A 21,931-nucleotide genomic window follows, 5' to 3' on the forward strand; every position below is an offset into this window, starting at 1 on the left:
CGACTTTCAATTATTTATAACTAGCTGTTGCCCGCGACTTCGTACGCGTGGATTTGTATATTGGTGGTTATATATTCTACATTAGCTTAGAACATTATGCAGCAAAAGATCGCAGTAGGACGGTTAATCATTTGTTAATTATTAATATTACAACGCATGATACTTGTCTTTCACAACCTACGAAGCTTCAAGCCCCTAACTGAATAAAATTGTTCTCGATATAATCCCTCTCAACCAGAAGATTTTCATGTCCTCTATTTAATAAAACCTACTACTTAACTACCTATTTACGAAGTTTGAAGTTCCTAGCTTTAAATAAAATTTGAACCCTATACAAACTTTCAACCCCTTTTTAACCATTATAGGGGATGAATTTTTAAAAACGCTGAAATTACTTTTCTTGTATTTTAATAATATGCCCATATACAAAGTTTACAACGATTCAAGTCCCGCACTCAAATGAATGTTTGACCTCCATACAAATCTTCAACCCCTTTTTCACCACCATGGGGATGAATTATCAAAAACTCTGAAATTAGTTTTCTTCTCTTTTGATGAAATACCTTTTTACGAAGTTTCAAGTTTATTTGCAACTTTACAAACTTTCAACCCCCTTTCGACCCTTTAAGAGATGAATTTTAAAAACGCTGAATTTACTTTTCTCGTATTTTAATAAAATGCCATTTTACAAAGATTCAAGCCCCGCACTCACAAAAATGTTTGATCTCCATACAGACTTATTACCCTTTTTCACCACTTTGAGAGATGAATTTTCAAAAACGCTGAAATAAGTTGTCTTCTCTTTTAATAAAATACCTTTTTAAGAAGTCTCGAGTTCCTAGCTTAAAATAAAATGTGAACCCCATAAAAACTTTCAACCCCTTTTTAACCCTTTTAAGGGATGTACTTTTAAAAACGCTGAAATTACTTTTCTTGTATTCTAATAAATGCCTCTGTACAAAAATTCAAGCCCCGCACTTACAAAAATATCTGATCTCCATACAAACTTTCAACCCCTTTTTCACCACCTTCAGATATGAATTTTCAAAAACGCTGAAATTAGTTTTTTTCAGTTTTAATTTAATACCTTTTTACGAAGTTTCAAGTTCCTAGCTTAATGAATTTTACAAAACGCTAAAACTACTTTTCCTGTCTTCTAATAATATCCCCAAATCCAAAGATTCAAGTCCCGCGCTCGAAAAAATGTTTGATATCAATACAAACTTTCAACCCCTTTTTCACCACCTTACAGGATGAATTTTCAAAAACGCTGAAATTAGTTTTCTTGTATTTTAATTTAATAACTTTTTACAAAGTTTCAAGTTCCTAGCTTAAAATAAAATTTGAACGCTATACGAACTTCAACCCCTTTTTAACCCTATTAGGGGATGAATTTTACAAAACGCTGAAATTACTTTTCTTTTCTTCTAATAATATCCCCAAATCCAAAGATTCAAGTCCCGCGCTCGAAAAAATGTTTGATATCAATACAAACTTTCAACCCCTTTTTCACCACCTTACAGGATGAATTTTCAAAAACGCTGAAATTAGTTTTCTTGTATTTTAATTTAATACCTTTTTACGAAGTTTCAAGTTCGTAGCTTAAAATAAAATTTGAAACCCGTACAAATTTTCAACCCCTTTTTAACCCTGTTAGGGGATGAATTTTACAAAACGCTGAAATTACTTTTCCTGTCTTCTAATAATATCCCCAAATACAAAGACTCAAGTCCCGCGCTCGAAAAAATATTTGATATCCATACAAATTTTCAACCCCTTTTTCACCACCTTAGGGGATGAATTTTCAAAAACGCTGAAATTAATTTTCTGGTATTTTAATTTAATAACTTTTTACAAAGTTTCAAGTTCCTAGCTTAAAATAAAATTTGAACCCTGTACGAACTTTCAACCCATTTTTAACCCTATTAGGGGATGAATTTTACAAAACGCTGAAATTACTTTTCTTGTCTTCTAATAATATCCCCAAATGCAAAGATTCAAGTCCCGCGCTCGAAAAAATATTTGATATCCATACAAACTTTCAACCCCTTTTTCACCACCTTAAGGGATGAATTTTCAAAAACGCTGAAATTAGTTTTCTTGCATATTGAAAATATATCTTTTTACGAAGTTTCAAGTTCTTAGCTTAAAATAAAATTTGAACCTTATACGAATTTTCAACCCTTTTTTAACCCTGTTAGGGGATGAATTTTACAAAACGCTGAAATTACTTTTCCTGTCTTCTAATAATATCGCCAAATGCAAAGATTCAAGTCCCGCGCTTGAAAAAATATTTGAACTCCATACAAACTTTCAACCCCTTTTTCACCACCTTGGGGGATGAATTTTCAAAAACGATGAAATTAGTTTTCTTGTATTTTAATTTAATACCTTTCTGCAAAGTTTCAAGTTCCTAGATCAAAATAAAATTTGCACCCCAAGACGAACTTTCATCCCCTTTTTAACCCCCTTAGGGGTTGAATTTCCAAAAACGTTGCAATTACTTTTTTTTGTAACCGGCTATTATGCCTTTCTAAGAAGTTTCAAAGCATTTGTAATGTATTCAAACTTTCAACCCCTTTTTAACCCTGTTAGGGGATGAATTTTCAAAAACGCTGAAATTACTTTTCCAGTCTTATAATAATATCCCCATATGCAAAGTTTCAAGTCCCACACTCACAAAAATATTTGATCACCATACAAACTTTTAACCCCTTTTTCACCACCTTGGGGGATGAATTTTCAAAAACGCTGAAATTAGTTTTCTTGTTTTTTAATATAATACATTTTTACAAAGTTTCAAATTCTTAGCTTAAAATAAAACTTGTTCCCCATACAACCTTTCATCCCCTTTTTAACCCCCTTAGGGGTTGAATTTTTCAAAATCGCTTCTTATCTCTTGTACACTTTATAAATGCAACCTAGTGTGCAAATTTCAACTTTCTATCTTTTGTAGTTTCGGCTCTGCGTTGATGAATCAGTCAGTCAGTCAGTCAGTCAGTCAGGACACTTGCATTTATATATATAGATTAAAAAATAACTATGTCTGTATGTCAACTATGTGAATGTACTCGTCAAAAACAAACTACACAAAAAGCAGGTATGCTTTCCTGTCCTACAGGAAGCGTTAGCAAGAGTGCCTAAACCTGATAAGTATTTAGCCTTTTCCTAGAGATAAAGCATAGCATTTAATTTAATGTCCGCCTAAACAAATTCTGTACCGCCTTTAACAGAACAAATTGTGAGTGTCATCTATCTATATATATATACATAAATGCAAGTGTCCTGACTGACTGACTGACTGACTGATTCATCAACGCAGAGCCGAAACTACAAAAGCTAGAAAGTTGAAATTTGCACACTAGGTTGCATTTATAAAGTGTATAAGAGATAAGAAGCGATTTTGAAAAATTCAACCCCTAAGGGGGTTAAAAAGGGGATGAAAGGTTGTATGGGGTACAAGTTTTATTTTAAGCTAGGAATTTGAAACTTTGTAAAAATGTATTATATTAAAAAACAAGAAAACTAATTTCAGCGTTTTTGAAAATTCATCCCCCAAGGTGGTGAAAAAGGGGTTGAAAGTTTGTATGGAGATCAAATATTTTTGTGAGTGTGGGACTTGAAACTTTGTATATGGGGATATTATTATAAGACAAGAAAAGTAATTTTAGCGTTTTTGAAAATTCATCCCCTAACAGGGTTAAAAAGGGGTTGAAAGATTGAATCCATTACAAATGCTTTGAAACTTCTTAGAAAGGCATAATAGCCGATTACAAAATAAAGTAATTGCGACGTTTTTGGAAATTCAACCCCTAAGGGGGTTAAAAAGGGGATGAAAGTTCGTCTTGGGGTGCAAATTTCATTTTAAGCTAGGAACTTGAGATTTTGCAAATAGATATTAAATTTAAATACAAGAAAACTAATTTCAGCGTTTTTGAAAATTCATCCCCTAAGGTGGTGAAAAAAGGGTAGAAAGTTTGTATGGATATCAAACATTTTTTCGAGCGCGGGACTTGAATCTTTGTATTTGGGGATATTATTAAAAGACAGGAAAAGTAATTTCAGCGTTTTGTAAAATTCATCCCCTAACAGGGTTAAAAAGAGGTTGAAAGTTTGTATGTGGTTCAAATTTTATTTTAAGTTAGGTACTTGAAAGTTCGTAAAAAGATATAATATTAAAATACAAGAAATCTAATTTCAGCGTTTTTGAAAATTCATCCCCTAAGGTGGTGAAAAAAGGGTTGAAAGTTTGTATGGCTATCAAAAATTTTTTCGAAAGCGGGACTTGAATATTTGTATTTGGGGATATTATTAAAAGACAGGAAAAGTAATTTCAGCGTTTTCTAAAATTCATCCCCTAACAGGGTTAAAAAGGGGTTGAAAGTTTGAATCCATAACAAATGCTTTTGTTGCAAATACGTTTTTGGAAATTCAACCCCTAAGGGGGTTAAAAAGGGGATGAAAGTTCGTCTTGCGGTGCAAATTTCATTTTAAGCTAGGAACTTGATACTTTGCAAATAGATATTAAATTTAAATACAAGAAAACTTATTTCAGCGTTTTTGAAAATTCATCCCCTAAGGTGGTGAAAAAAGGGTTGAAAGTTTGTATGGATATCAAACATTTTTTCGAGCGCGGGACTTGAATCTTTGTATTTGGGGATATTATTAAAAGACAGGAAAAGTAATTTCAGCGTTTTGTAAAATTCATCCCCTAACAGGGTTAAAAAGAGGTTGAAAGTTTGTATGTGGTTCAAATTTTATTTTAAGCTAGGTACTTGAAAGTTCGTAAAAAGATATATTATTAAAATACAAGAAAACTAATTTTTGCGTTTTTGAAAATGTATCCCGTAAGGTGGTAAAAAAGGGGTTGAAAGTTTGTATGGATATCAAACATTTTTTCGAACGCGGGACTTGAATCTTTGTATTTGGGGATATTATTAAAAGACAGGAAAAGTAATTTCAGCGTTTTGTAAAATTCATCCCCTAACAGGGTTAAAAAGGGGTTGAAAGTTTGAATCCATAACAAATGCTTTGAAACTTCTTAGAAAGGCATAATAGCCGATTACAAAATAAAGTAATTGCAACGTTTTTGGAAATTCAACCCCTAAGGGATTTAAAAAGGGGATGAAAGTTCGTCTTGGGGTGCAAATTTTATTTTAAGGTAGGAACTTGAAAATTTGCAAAAATATATTAAATTTAAACACAAGAAAACTAATTTCAGCTTTTTTGAAAATTCATCCCCTAAGGTGACGAGAAAGGGGTTGAAAGTTTGTATGGATATCAAAAATTTTTTTGAGCGCGGGACTTGAATTTGTATTTGGGGATATTATTAGAAGACAATACAAGTAATTTCAGAGTTTTGTAAAATTCATCCCCTAACAGGTTTAAAAAGGGGTTGAAAGTTTGTACAGGGTACAAATTTTATTTTAAGCTAGGAAACTTCATAAAAAGGTATTATTTTAAACCGGAAAAAAAATAATTTCAGCGTTTTTGAAAATTTATATCTCAAGGTGGTGAAAAAGGGGTTGAAAGTTTGTATGGAGTTCAAACATTTTTATGAGAACGGGCTTGAATCTTTGTACAGAGGCATATTATTAGAATACAAGAAAAGTAATTTCAGCGTTTTTTAAAATTCATCCCCTAAAATGGTTTAAAAGGGGTTGAAAATTTATATAGGGTTCAAATTTTATTTACTTCAAACTTCGTAAATAGGTAGTTAGGTAAATAGAGGACATGAAAATCTTCTAAGGGGTTTGAGAGGGATTATGTCGAGAACAATTTTATTTAGCTAGGGGCTAGAAACTTCGTACGTTGTGAAAGACAAGTCTCATGCGTTGTATAATATTAATAATTAACAAATGATTAACCGGCCTACTGCAATATTTTGCTGCATAATGTTCTAAGCTAATGTAGAATATACGAGGGGCGTTCAAAATATTCTCGGTATTGATATCTTACAACCTCTTCTAAAATTTCTTTCGTTACTGGCCGCTAAGGTTTATTCATTGACATTAAAAAAAAGTATAATTCGAACCGAGATGTTCTTTTGTTTTTCTGCAATTGCTGAACAAACATGAACATCATGTGGGAATTGACAATGTTAACTAAATTAGAACATCGATGCGTGATAAAATTCTTGACAAAACAGGGTAAAAATCAAAAAACCATAAAAGAGGAAATGGATTGTGTTTACCGTGAGTCTGCTCCTTCTTTATCTACCATTCAAAAGTGGTCAAGCGAGTTTAAACGTGGAAGGGAGAGTGTTGAAGACGACCCTAGACCTGGCCGGCCTGTAGTAGCTACTTCACAAGAAAATATTGATAAAGTGGAAAAACTTATATTGGAAGATGGTCGAGTGAAGGTAAAATCTATAGCACAAGTAACCAATCTCTCTATTGGTACCGTACATGATATTATCCATGACCATCTTAATATGTCAAAAGTAAGTGCAAGATGGGTTCCGCGAATGCTGACTCGGCTTCAAAAAGACATGCGTGTAGCTTGTTGTTCCGATTTTATTGACCTGTGCGGTGAAAATCCTGATGAGGTGCTGCAAAGAATAGTTACTGGAGATGAAACCTGGGTTCATCATTATGACCCAGAGAGTAAACAAGAGTCCATGCAGTGGCACATTAAGGGTTCAGCTCATCCCAAGAAGTTCAAGGTCATCCCTTCAGCTGGCAAGGTCATGGCCACGATATTTTGGGATTGTGAAGGAGTATTACTGATCGATTATAATGAAAAAGGTGTAAATATCACAGGACAGTACTACGCTAACATTCTACGTCAATTAAAGGATGCAATCAAAGAAAAGAGGCGAGGAAAGTTAACCAAAGGTGTTATGCTTCTGCATGACAACGCCCCCGTCCATACTGCTCATATTGCCAAGGCAGCTATTGTTGAATGTGGGTTTGAAACTGTTACTCACCCACCGTATAGTCCGGACTTAGCCCCCAGCGACTTCTTATTGTTCCCCAATCTTAAAAAGGATCTGCGTGGAAATAAATTTTCCGATGATGAAGCATTGAAGGCGGCAGTGGAGGAGCATTTTTACACCAAAGATAAAAAATATTTTTATGCAGGATTAAAAAAAATAATTCATCGATCTTTTAAGTGTATGAACATAGGGGGGGAGTATATTGAAAAATAAAAATATCAAACTTTTCGTACTTGTCTGTTTTCATTCTCATACCGAGAATATTTTGAACACCCCTCGTATAACCACCAATATACAAATCCACGCGTACGAAGTCGCGGGCAACAGCTAGTTATAAAATAAAGGTCATATTCTAATAGAAATTTGACGTTATGATTGGTAGTTCCACACTTGCAAAGTCATTGCAAAGTCCGTAATGAGTTCGCTTGGATTGACTTAGGTAAATATAACTTATGTAGGTAGGTGTTAAATATTTATTGCATATGAATAGCACACATGCCTACTTAATAATAATTACATGCTATAAATCGATATCTATCTAATATACCTTTAAACGAGCAATTCTTGCATATTTATTTATATATATATATACAGGGTGTAATCTAAAACGTGATACAAGATAATCAAACCTGAATCTTTTTATGATTTTGAACAACTTTTACTATGGGGTCAACTTTGTAAATTAACAATAAAAAAAATCTTTGCCATACATTTTTGTCTACCTCTCCTTGACCATTTCTATGGAACAGCTCAATTTTTTTTAATATTACAAAATTGACCCCATAGTAAAAGTTGTTCAAAATCATGAAAAGATTCAGGTTTGATTATCTTGTATCACGTTTTAGATTACACCCTGTATATTTCGGGGATCTCGGAAACGGCTCTAACGATTTCGATGAAATTTGGTATACGGGGATTTTTGGGGGCGAAAAATCGATCTAGCTAGGTCTTATCTCTGGAAAATCGCTAATATTTTAGATTTTATATGTTTTCCGAGCAAAGCTCGGTCTCCCAGATATTGTAAATAAAATACCGCGCATCAAGCGTTGTTCCGTTCTTACTATTAAGGAGGTCAGAAATAAACAAGATTATACACTGGCATAAAATTTGCAGACAGCTTTCAAAAAGTAGGTATTAATAATTGTCTACAAATCGTGACATCAATAATATAGCAGATTCTGTTTTGTTCGATTAGGTTACATATATAATTTAACATAATGAACATTTTGTGAAAATAGGCAATGTACCTTAGGGTATAAACGGTCCTTTACATACATTGAACTTTAATCATCTCAATATGAATAAGATCAATCTATTATAATATGTAACATACCTACATTTTAACGTTGTATGTATACCTACGTACCTACTTTACGTGTGTAACGTGTCTTACTTAACTGAACTGATCTTTACCTAAATAACTATTTAACCTTTCATATAGGTAGTGCCGGCCCGAGCCCTTGATCAGGGTAGAGCGAAATCGGGTTTTGGCGCCCTTCGTTGAAGTTTTCAAGCGTATTATATACGTCCCCCACAATTTGGACTGTAATTTACAAGTTCAAAGTTATCAATTCAGTGCCTAGCAAATTTTTGACAAGAGCATACTAAGTGTTAAATATGACATGTCTATATGAAAAAAAAAATGAACTAAATATGCCTACTAGGTATTAATTACTCATAGTATATATAGAACAAAAGACATCAAGGAGCCTCTTACCTATTTAACAGGTTTATACTTTCGGGTACGCGCGAGTGCGGGCCTTAGATCATCAATTGATACGAAGTTTGCTGTATTACTTATTGCGTTTGACTCGTAGAATAAGTATTAAATTGTATACAATAGTAACATATTCTATTATTTATTATAATTATTTTTTGCAACTATGTATCCATGCAAGCAGATCAGATCAAGAAGAATAATGTTGCGTTTGTGATTGTTTAGAATCTATGTATCAATAAGTTAGCCCGATATACTAAATTTATCGTGTTGCGGCGCTGCGAATTTGTGATCGCGTTTATCACGCGATTAACGGCAGACGCAACATTTGTCTTGTTCTGCCAAATAATGTCAGAAAGTGACACACGCTTGTCGTTACGCGAAAAGCGTGACCACCGTCAAGCCCGCAGCATGAGATGAAACGTTTATTGTTTTTCAGTGCGGAGGAAGGTACGCGCGTGCACTTCGAGGTGTCGTTCGAGCCGATCTTCACAGCAGTGAGCACGGGCGAGGTGGTCGCGGTGCTGGCGCGGGAGCTTAATGCGCCCACTGGCTACTTCAACGTGACCGTGCTGCCGGACACGCTGCACATTGAGGTAACGTAGGTAGCTGGTCGTACCATCGCCCACACTGTTAACCGTCCAATGTCCATCCATCGGTGGACCTTATTACAAAAGGCATAAGGTCCACCGATGGACAGTTAAGAATGTTGCTGTTTGTACAGTGTGACGTGTCAAGTCGATCCTCTCGAAAGCACGGGGTAGCCGCGGTGCTGGTATAGTATGAATTATCTCAGATGATTTTTTCGGGATCGAGCACTAATCTGTTAAACAAAAGCCTTTGTTTCTTTTAAGAGCGGTCTTCAGCACGTACCAAAGTAACCATGTCGTTTAAAAAGCAACTATCGTGATAGTATTAAGGTTCAAATTTATGTGACAGCTCATTCTGAGGACAATCAGGGTGGTCTTTTCTTTGGAGATAACAAAACGTGTTATCTCTAAATGGGTTGCTGGCTCCTTATCATGCTGGCAGGATCCTTATTATGGCTAAATTAGACTCATATTTTATGCGTTTGGCAGTCGCTTTCGTAAAAACTAGAGCCTACGCCAATTCTTGGGATTAGTTGCCAAGCGGACCCCAGGCTCCCATGAGCCGTAGCAAAATGTCCGGACAACGCTAGGAAGATGATGATGATGATACTTTATGCGTTTCAAATGCTTCTCCTTGCCACACATAAGTATTAAGTGACGAAATAATGCAATAGTTTCGTCAAAAAGTGAGAACACCGAAGTTCGGGGCCCGCCAGAACTAAAATATATGTGTAACATTTATAAGTATAAGTAGGTAATAATTTTAGTACCGAGTCAGTTTACAACCACACCACCATAATAAAAGTTCCTATAAGTAAGAGAAAAGGGTGTCTGGTCGCGCGTGACCAAGTAATTGCATTAAGCATGCTTTTCGTGACTGGCTTTTATTAGGGTTCCGTAGCCAAATGGCAAAAAACGGAACCCTTATAGATTCGTCATGTCTGTCTGTCCGTCTGTCCGTCCGTATGTCACAGTCACTTTTCTCCGAAACTATAAGAACTATACTGTTGAAACTTGGTAAGTAGGGTAGACTGGGGGCAATTGAAACACATCATGATTGAAACAAGTCAAATTTCTCGAAAACTATAATACCTACGCGTCTGACGCAACACTCAGTACACGCGGTCGGCCATGTTTGAATCCTTGACCAGTAGCGCTCGAGCGACGGTGCGCGACGGAAGTGTCCATGCGCCAAACCAGTTTTTCGCGGTAAAAAGTAAGTATTTGTCCTCTCGTATTTTTTCTTATAACTTCGTTTACTCTTGTATTTTGACTAATCAAATTATGTTGGTGTTCGAGTTAGGAATAAACGAATGTTTTAATGGCCGTTGATCAGCGTTCGAGTCTTTTTTATATATTATATTTGACTTTTAAGTGAAAAACGAGGTGTGGGGACGATAGAAACAACTTGCTTGTGGACGATTGAAACGTTTTAATCGTCCCCAAAAGTAGCCAACTTCAAAATATAAGGAGGTTCTGTATTAGATGCACATTATGTTTGTTCTATTAATGTTCACTATTATTTATGTAGTTTTTGACCTACCTAGGTTTATTAGTTTCATATTAAAAATATAATACTACACTACTACCTACATCCTATTTCTGTAAAATACATTTATTGAACCGTTTTTTTTTAGATGCCCCGAAAACGTCCAGCAGGCGAGGAATTTAAGTGATCTCTGGAAAGACCTTCGGAAAAGCGGCCCAAATGTTTGATTTTTAATGTTTTAATTTGTAATGTTTTGTTTAATAAAACAATTTGAACTGATTATTTTATTGCGTCTAAGTATTATTTCATTTTACATCCCGGCGTTTGCAACCACATGCAACACTCGTCACAGGGTAGGTACACGGAATGGTTGTGATTGAAACATTGTTATAGTTGAAACAAGCACTTTTGTATGAAACATGATTATGCTTATTTTTAGCGATTTTATATCGTTATATATTATAAGTGCATTAAAACTAATTTGGTTAAGATAAATGTATAAGGTAGCAGCAACGTCGTCTCGTAAAAGTCGTTCACTCTTTTTTTTCCCGCGTGTTTTGATCGAGATGTTCAGATGCTCATAAATTGAGAAATATTTATTTTATGCTTGCGAACTTTTGATGAGCTCATTGTATGCAGATGTAGTGATGGAAAAGATTAAAAAAGATATAAGTACTTTCATTGTGCCGAAGATATTTGAGTGTTTCAATTGACCTCACATAGTGTTTCAATTGACACACATGTGGGGTCAATTGAACCATACTGCCCCATTCTCTTTATTAAATTATTGTAAAAAAACTATGGATTATAGACCATCCAAATACACTTCATTTAGGAACCAGATAACTAACCTTGAAATATTTTGGGCGTACATCTTTCTACTCATAAAAATATGACGGTTACAGGCGGTTAAAGGCAAATTGTTTCAATTGCCCCCAGTCTACCCTAGATGTATTCTGTGAACCGCATTAAGATTTTCACACAAAAATAGAAAAAAAAACAATAAATTTTTGGGGTTCCCCATACTTAGAACTGAAACTCTTCAAAAATTTTTTTTTCATCAAACCCATACGTGTGGGGTATCTATGGATAGGTCTTCAAAAATGATATTGAGGTTTCTAATATATTTCTTTTCTAAACTGAACAGTTTGCGCGAGAGACACTTCCAAAGTGGTAAAATGTGTGTCCACCCCCCCTTCGGCCGTGTACGTAACCGACCTTTCGTAACTGGTAACGAAGGAAGAAAAAATGATCTTTGTACGATACTGGTTTCGAATAAAGATTATTTTTTCTTCGTACGTAACCATAGTTACGAGAGAAGAAATTTTCTATTTGAAATTACGAAAAAAGACTATCTATTCCTCATACGTAACTGAGTCAAAATGTTTTAATCATCAATAGCTACAAAATTCCTATGTGACTTAATAGAACTAAATTTACTTGTGACGGGTTGAAACAAATATTATTGCTTTCTGCAGTATGACCGGTTAGAACAAAATTTTGGTGTGTTGAGTTGATCCTAAATCGGGAATACGATACTAAATTATGCCCTTAAACGGATCATTACATTATGCGCCAAGCAATTATTTTAATTCATTATACAGTTGCTAGTGTACTAGGTGCACCAAATTATAATTAAATGATAATATAGATCTATTAAGCCTTTCTTTGTAATTAACTAGTTTTTTCCCGCGGCTTCGCCGGCGTACTAAGACTACTAAAAAATGAGGTTTTCCCCAAACAAACTTTGAACCCCCATTTCACCCCCTTAGGGGGTGAATTTTGAAACATCCTTTCTTAGTGCACCCCTAGACCTTATAAGGAACCTACGTGCCAAATTTGGAATCTCTAGAACTAGCAGTTTGGGCTGTGCGTTCATATGTCAGTCAGTCAGTCAGTTTCGTTATGTAATCTAGTCCTTACTTAGTCTAGGCGAAGGATCGTATGAAGAAAATTAATTCTTACTATGTAACTGGTTACGAACCACCTTCGAAAGATGGTGACTGATTACGTACGAGAAAAAAATGATCTTTATTCGAAACCAGTATCGTACAAAGATCATTTTTTCTTCCTTCGTTACCAGTTACGAAAGGTCGGTTACATACACGGCCGAAGGGTCCACCCCCCCCCCCCCTGTAACTTCTAAAATAACAGAATGATAAAACTAAAAAAAATATATGATGTACATTACCATGTAAACTTCCACCGAAAATTGGTTTGAAAAAGATCTAGTAAGTAGTTTTTTTTTTAATACGTCATAAATCGCCTAAATACGGGACCCTTCATGGGCGAGTCCGACTCGCACTTGGCCGCTTTTTATTATTAGGTACCTTCATAATTAGCTACATTATATAAAAAGATAAAAAACAATTACACGTTTTGATAGAAGTTCTATCTACATATTAGGTACCTTATTAATAATAGCTAGGAGTAATTAATACATAGGGGAAACTGGGGAGGGTTGATCACCCCTTTTGTTTTTAGCATACATTTTCTTAACTATTTGTAGTATTGAAAAACTTTATAGACCATACGACTCAGAATTTATCTCTTCATTAATAGTTTGAATTAGAACAGATTTGTGCAATAAATTAGATCATTATTTAATGAAAACCCATACTGTTGACTTTTACCATGTGTCCCCTATGTAAGGGAGACTTGTTTACCCCTGGTCGGGAGCCTTGATCCTAGGGGGATCAAGTGACCCTGGTTCTTGGGACACATGGTAAACATATTTTTACCATGTCTCCCCATACCAGTTTCTCATTGATTATATAACTCGGATCGCTATTAGCAATGCATCTATAATTTGTAAAATACACAGCAAACATATATATATTGCATCTTCCATGCTTTGAAGTTGTATTTCCGGTAATCAGATGTCTAAGCCGAAGGGATCAAGTCTTCCAGATTTGGGGACACTTGGTAAAAAGATTTTAAGTGGCAATGTCATATTTCGAGGGTAGTATCTACATTAATTTATTCACTTTATCTACAGAAAATTAATATATGAAGATATCAAACACATATTAATCCATAATCTTATACTTTAAAAAAACAATGTAATCGTATTATCCATAAAACAACATAAAATAGGGAATCAATTTTTGTACAAAAAAAAAAACAAAAATCTAAGTTATTAACATAAAATTTCTTGTAACAAGCTAATTTTTTTAAAGTTCTTATGTAGGTATTTTTAGCGTCAGATACCTACAGCAATTTTAATTTTTTTACCCATCACTGGTCGTTATTGTTTACTATAATAAATAAGTTTAGAAATTTACTGCTCACGTTTCGAGGACGGTGTTTGAGCTGCATAATCCTAAAATCCTTTCTATGGACCGTCGGTTCTATAGTACATAAGGTCGGAAAGCCATTGAAATAGCATTTCATCCATAAAAACAAATATCGCCGGTTGAAAACCAAATATCGTTAGAAGTGTTTTTTGTCGACCGAGTAACATCCCCTGTGTGTAAAACGTTTAACTTTATAAAAAAGACCAAGTACGGGTAGTTCGTAAAATGTTGATGTCAACTTTAGTCAGTCTTTTCAAAGGTCACGGGGTTAATTCCGTTTTCGGAGTCGGTTGTATAATTAAAAACTGAATTATACGCCATTAAATTCCGTTTTAATAAACAATAATGAGTCAAAAACCTTGAAAGTTTAAATCAGTGTTTCTCTGGTCGTACTTTCGCGGCATGATTTACTAAAGAAAAGAAAATATTTATGATAACTCTATGAATCATTTTGTAAGTAAATTTATTACAATTTATACTTGATCGCTTTGGGGGTGACATGATCCCGGAATCATATCTCCCCTGAAGAAAAAGACAAAGTCTCCCCATACATAGTAAAGTTATAAAACGTGCCGTACTCGAAACATGTGTTCGCGTATATCAATGTAATCCAAGTTAATCATCACTTCAATAAACAACAAATAAAATAAGCACACTCACTAACATCATTTCCATCTCATATTATAAAATAAATCCAGTTAAAGCTTACCGAAAATTGAATATAGTACGCAGAAAATCTTTCACCGTCCGCCATTTTTGAACCACTGACTTTTCCGATACAGTGCCATGACAGAACGTGAAGTTAGGAACGAATGAATGAGTGTTACCAGCGCAAAAAATTGTATCTCGTTTGGTTTGATTAAAAATGAAGTTTACTAAGTGTCCCCTAGGGATCGACCCTCCCCACCCTCACCTAAAATATAATTATTAAAGAGTTTATTTATTAAATATCTGGGTGTTTTTGTGTAACTTTTGATTCATGGATGCAAATAAATGTCTGATATAGGATATAGGTAGGTTTATAAATACAGTTTTAACTGTAGGTATAGTTACAGTTGTTTAGGTATACTCTCGATCGTCTCTAGATAGGTATATAATTTAATAGAATAGTAAAATGATGCAAATGCATACAAAAGTAGTAAATTATTTACACAATGTCGTACAACAAGTTCATAGCCATTAGTGAACCATATTAGTACGGAAAGAAGGTTGTTTTTTTTTAAACATTTTATAGTAATTCGTGACTTGTCACCTGACGATTTGATGAAAGTGATGATGATGTACGACACGAAGGGGTCTGTGGGAACACTAGATTGACATCGTGTGTTTTAACGGAAACACAGAATTGTTCTGATAAGAACAGTTTGCGATTGACTGACAACTCTGCGATTAAACAGAGAAACAGGACGTGCCCTGAGAAGGGCAGTTTGCGTGCTCTGAAAAGAGCAGTTTTATATCGTCCTGAGAAGGACGGTTTAATATCCGGAGCCTGCAGCATCCCCGTCGGACTCGTCGTGTCTTCAACCAGCGAGAGCGTAGCAGCGGAGCGAGACACGGCGCACGACGAGACGATGTTGACTCCACGGCGGCCGGCGAGCGAAAGGACCGCAGCCGGCGCAGAATTCAGTTTTATTGAGAGCGACTCGCGCCGCGCATGCGCAGTGGCACGCGCGCGCGCACACTCTTCCGCGCGCCCCGCGCGGGGAACTATCTCTGTCTCACTCTATTGTAAATATGTCTCTTTCTTTGATTTTTGTATATATACCGTGTTTTCTGTTAATAAAAGCTATTCTATTCTTGTACTTACAAACAAGCGTTTGAATACTACTAACCTTCTGACAACAATATTGGCCCCAGTCTGCCATAGTGGTGACCACCGACTCTGGATAAGAAGAAAGAAGAGGATCACAACCAAGAACATGGGTCCCGATGACGAGAAAAAAAGCGATGCCCCGGCGGAAGAAACCAGTCCATCTCCGGCAGCAGCACTCCTATCTCACGATGTAGCGGCGATATCACTCTCTCTGCGTGTCCCACCGTTCTGGCGAGACCAGCCAATACTCTGGTTCTGCAGTTTCGAGGCGGCCACTGCAGAGCTGAAGAGGAGCCAGGCGCAACTCGCGCAGATGGTGATCGCGCAGCTGGAAAAACAAGACATACAGAACATAAGCGATCTCATCTACTCCCCGCCAGAAGAGAACTACTACACCGTAATTAAGAACCGGCTTATCTCTGTGTACGAAGAGAGCAACAGCGCCCAGACGAAGAAGCTGTTATCCCAAGTCGAGCTCGGAGAGCAGAAGCCCAGTCAGCTGTTACGACGCATGAAGACGCTCAACAAAGAAAAGTTTCCCGAGACTACCATACATATGATGTGGCTAGATCATCTCCCGCCACACATACGCTCCGTGCTTACCGTCAGCGAAGCTTTCAAAATTAAAACTACGTTGGAGGACCTCGCGCTGCTCGCCGACAAAATGTTGGAGCACACGCCAACATCGTCGCACCAGATCGCCGCAGTCTCTTCTCCCGCAGTCCTACCACCTTCGCTGCTACCGCCACCACCACCTCAACCGTCTACGTCAGCTCTCGACACCCAGTACCTCATCGGCGAGATAAGAAGGCTATCACTTGAAGTCGCCGAGCTCCGTTCGAAACCGCGCGAAAACTATAATCAACGCTACAGCCGCTCAAACCGCCGTTTCCCATCACGTTCACGGAACCAATCTCAAGACCGAAGCCCACGAAGCCGCAGAAGCTCGCCGATGCCGTACTGCCATTACCACCGTCGATTTGGTATGGACGCCCAGAAATGTGCACAGCCGTGCAGTTTCAAACCAATCCCGGCAACTCCGACATCGGAAAACTTAGCGTAACGTTGGCTGCGGCGGAAACCGGCGTTACCACCAAATCACACCGCCTCTTCGTACGAGACCGAGCTACCAAACTCGTCTTCTTGGTAGACACTGGGGCGAACATCTCCGTCCTACCAAGAACACCCGGCACGAAGGCGCAAGCTCTACCTTTCCAACTGTACGCCGCCAATAATACAGTTATACCTACCTACGGCGAGAAGACGCTGGAGCTCGATCTCAATCTACGAAGACCATTCCGATGGAAGTTCATCATCGCCGCAGTGTCGAAGCCCATCATCGGTGCAGACTTCCTGGCCTACCACTACATCATAGTCGACATCACCAGGAGACGACTGATCGACGGCAAGACCCTACTATATACGGACGCACAACTCTGTACTGCAAACATACCTACCGTGCGCAGTATAGACGTGAAACAATCGTACCACAACATACTTGCCGACTACCCTGGTACAACTCGTCTCACCTCCATGAAGCTCAGCCCGAAACACAACGTTGAACATTTCATCGAAACAACCGGACCACCACTTCACTGCAGACCACGTCCGATTGCACCGCACCGCTACGAACTCGTGAAGAAAGAATTTGCCAACATGATGGAACAGGGCCTATGCAGACCAAGCAAAAGCCCTTGGGCATCACCTCTTCACGTCGTACCGAAGAAGAATGGCGAATTACGTGTGTGTGGCGATTACCGACGGCTTAACGCAATCACTAAGCCCGACCGCTACCCAATCCCACGCATACGTGATTTTACCTACCAACTCGCCGGCAAGCAAACATTCTCGACCTTGGATCTCAACCGCGCCTACCAACAACTACCAATAGCAGCTCAAGACGTCGAAAAGAGCGCCATCATAACTCCATTCGGCCTATTCGAATTTCCGAGAATGTGCCCCGGACTCAAAAACTGCGGACAGACGTTTCAACGTTTCATTCACGAAGTACTGCGCGACCTCGACTTCGTGTTCCCATTCGTCGACGACCTACTTGTCGCATCGTCCGACGAAGCCACGCACGAGAAACATCTACGCGCCATACTAAGCAGACTCGAAGACTACGGTATCACAATCAACCCGTCGAAATGCGTATTCGGACAGCCATCGGTCAAGTTCCTGGGCTACGAAGTCAGCAAAGACGGCATTCGACCACCTACCGAGAAAGTTCAAGCAATCATCGATTACCCTAAGCCGAAAAACATCGATGAACTACGAAGATTCCTCGGCATGCTGAATTTTTACCGCGAAAATATAAAAAACGCCGCACAAATTCAAGCACCACTCTGCAAATACCTACACAATGCGAAAAAGCGCGACAAGACCGAAATTAGCTGGGACGGCGAAGCTGACGAAGCGTTCGACGCGTGCAAAGCGAGCATCCAAAACGCCGCTTTGCTCGCGCACCCCTCCCATCACGCCCCGCTAGCAATATTCAGCGACGCGAGCGACAAGGCCGCGGGAGCTTCACTGAACCAATTTATCAACGACACGTGGCAACCACTCGGCTACTTTTCCAAGAAGTTCTCAGACGCCCAGACTCGCTACAGTACCTTCGATCGAGAACTACTTGCAATATACCTGAGTACGAAGCACTTCCGGAAAATGTTCGAAGGCCGAGAACTCATCATTTTCACCGACCACAAGCCGCTCACCTACGCATTCACCAAAACCAGCAATAACAACGAATCACCGCGCCGCACCCGTCAGCTGTTGTATATCAGTGAATTTACTACTGATATACGACACATACCCGGAACGCAAAACGCCGCTGCAGACGCCCTATCTCGCATCGAAGCCATCGCAAGTCCATCTCCTATCGACTACGAACAACTATCAAGAGCGCAAGAGCGAGATAGCGACACCATCCGATCACTCGCACAGCAAGACAACCTATCGATGAAACAAGTCACAATTCCCGGAACTACAGTCAAACTCTACTGCGAAACATCGACGCCGCACTTACGACCTTACGTACCCGAAGAGCATCGCCGTGCCGCTTTCAACGCAGTACACAACATAAGTCATCCTGGAATCAAAACGTCACGAAAACTCGTCGCTCAACGCTACTTTTGGCCCGGACTAAATGCCGACGTAGGCAAATGGGCAAAAGTATGCGTACACTGCCAACGTGCGAAGATTCAACGACACACCACAAGCCCTATTTCGAGTTTCCCGCCAACTACGAGATTCGAACACATTCACATCGACCTCGTAGGACCTCTACCTACTACCGCCAGCGGACACCGATACCTACTCACCATGATCGACCGCTCAACTAGATGGCCCGAAGCGATACCTTTATGCGAGATCACCGCCGAAGAAGTCGCTAAAGCTCTATACGAAGGCTGGATCTCCCGCTTCGGCTGCCCCGCTACCATCACGACCGACCAAGGACGGCAATTCGAGAGTCGAGTATTTGCGTCACTCACCCGCTTACTCGGCGTCGAAAGAACCCGTACAACGCCGTACCATGCTCAGGCGAATGGAATTTGCGAGAGATTCCATAGAAGCCTCAAGGCTGCGCTCAAGGCCAGACTACAAGTCGAGAGGTCATGGATCGACATAATACCTAGCGTTCTACTTGGACTACGAGCCGCCCTACGAACAGACACCGGTGTAAGCCCAGCCCTACTCACCTACGGCTGCAGCGTACGACTACCCGGCGAATTATTAACACCTACGCGCGAAGATGTCACCATGGACTCCGATTTCGTCGAAAAACTACGAGCGACCATACAAAGCCTAACGCCGACCGCAATGATCCCGCATGGCAACAAGAAACCCATTTTCGTCCACCGCGACCTTCAAACCTGCGAACAAGTATTCGTACGAGTCGACGCCGTAAAGAAGCCACTACAAGCACCCTACGACGGACCCTACCGAGTACTAAAACGCAACGACAAAGTATTCACACTGCAGCTACCTAATCGCCAGTTGAATATTTCGATCGACCGCCTAAAACCCGCTTTCATCATCGCCGACACCGAGCAAGAAATACCTACAACTACGAGTACAACGGACATACCTACAAGTCCTACAACTTCAACGACCGCAACAAATATACCTACAGCTACGAGTTCAACGAAAACGCCTAACATAACTACAACTACGATCGCAACGAAAATACCTACAGCTACAACTACGAGTATACCTACAGCTACAACATCGAACAAAACTACGCAACCGATTGTATCACCGAGTTTACCGACATCACAACAAAACAACAACAACCAACAACAGAAAAAAGGAATCCTGAAACGAAGAAATGAACCAGACACAACCACGACCACACAAGTACCTACAAGCACGAGCACAACACGCCGAGGCCGCACTATTCGCCTGCCGGTACGCTTCGCTTGAGGGGGAACCCTGTGGGAACACTAGATTGACATCGTGTGTTTTAACGGAAACACAGAATTGTTCTGATAAGAACAGTTTGCGATTGACTGACAACTCTGCGATTAAACAGAGAAACAGGACGTGCCCTGAGAAGGGCAGTTTGCGTGCTCTGAAAAGAGCAGTTTTATATCGTCCTGAGAAGGACGGTTTAATATCCGGAGCCTGCAGCATCCCCGTCGGACTCGTCGTGTCTTCAACCAGCGAGAGCGTAGCAGCGGAGCGAGACACGGCGCACGACGAGACGATGTTGACTCCACGGCGGCCGGCGAGCGAAAGGACCGCAGCCGGCGCAGAATTCAGTTTTATTGAGAGCGACTCGCGCCGCGCATGCGCAGTGGCACGCGCGCGCGCACACTCTTCCGCGCGCCCCGCGCGGGGAACTATCTCTGTCTCACTCTATTGTAAATATGTCTCTTTCTTTGATTTTTGTATATATACCGTGTTTTCTGTTAATAAAAGCTATTCTATTCTTGTACTTACAAACAAGCGTTTGAATACTACTAACCTTCTGACAACAATATTGGCCCCAGTCTGCCATAGGTCTTTCCACTTTTATAAAATTTTGTGATCAGAGCAAAAAAACTAATTCTATTAGGTACCTAATACAAATTTTTAGAGAAAAAAATAGAAAATCGAAATAAAATTAAGAAAGGGGCATAACTGTGGTTTAAATACCTATAATATTAAATTGTACAAAAATATTTTCTATAAAGTAAATATGCTGAGAGAAAAATGGGGACTACGTTTGAATGAAAAAGAGATCGCGCGCCGTAGTCCACTTTCCTAGGATAACTATTCTATTAGTAAGTTTGTTTACTACTGAAAATATTCTAAATATTCCAGGAAAGCACTGTGATATCATCGCAAGCGTTGCAAGAAACAGACGCAACGCCGTTAGACACGCCGACCACGGAAGCTGTCACGGCGGAGACGGTCGAGGATCCGCGAGAGTGCGCCCCCGTCACACTGGCGCTATGCTCCTCCCTGCCGTACAACGCGACCACGTACCCGAACCTCGTCGGCCATCAGAATAAGGACGCCTTGCTGAGAGATCTAGTCGCCTTCAGAGAACTCTTGGATGCCGAATGCTCTTATCTAGCTCAGGTAAAAAGTTTCATTTGAGAGTATTAGAGCAAGTAACCAAATGTAAACTAACTGACTGAAACACTAGTTAGGTATGCTAAGACCGAGATTATGCTTAGGTAAGAATAGATAGCCACACAGCATAACAAGTGGCCTAGATTGCGGCCATTGACACACAATTTCAGGTAATATCTAATTTTAATGTTTTTGTGGACTAAATAGAACTGCACTTAATATGTTCAACCCGTGGACTTATTTCTAGACGACAATCACGTAACCATGTTTCCGTCACGCTTGAATTGCGTTGAACCCTGGCGCTAATTTGATCGGAAGTGTGAAATATTTCTTGTTTTCTGAATTTCAAAGAGATACCGAGTGGCGTAATAGTGCGGTACGGAAAGCTAGTTATTATTTCTAAATAACGTTGTGAAAGTCTGCGAGTAAAATCGGTATACAGTCAGCAAAACTATTATACTTAGTAGCTTGAATATTAGTACCTACCTACGTTCGTTTCCATGCATTTAGATCAAGCACTTGCTGACCTA

General features: G+C 39.1%; 1 protein-coding gene across 1 annotated transcript in view; it reads left to right on the plus strand.

Moving 5' to 3' along the window:
• Positions 1-21,931, plus strand: part of LOC134648879 (atrial natriuretic peptide-converting enzyme) — a 44,634-nt gene that overhangs the window by 16,363 nt on the left and 6,340 nt on the right. Inside the window, exons 4-5 of the mRNA XM_063503463.1 lie at positions 9,094-9,250; positions 21,147-21,407. Coding sequence (XP_063359533.1) covers positions 9,094-9,250; positions 21,147-21,407 — 418 coding nt within the window. The remainder of the gene's footprint in view (positions 1-9,093; positions 9,251-21,146; positions 21,408-21,931) is intronic.

This window comes from Cydia amplana, chromosome 6 (genome assembly GCF_948474715.1).
Source record: "Cydia amplana chromosome 6, ilCydAmpl1.1, whole genome shotgun sequence".
In the NCBI taxonomy this organism is placed as follows: Eukaryota; Metazoa; Arthropoda; class Insecta; order Lepidoptera; family Tortricidae; genus Cydia; species Cydia amplana.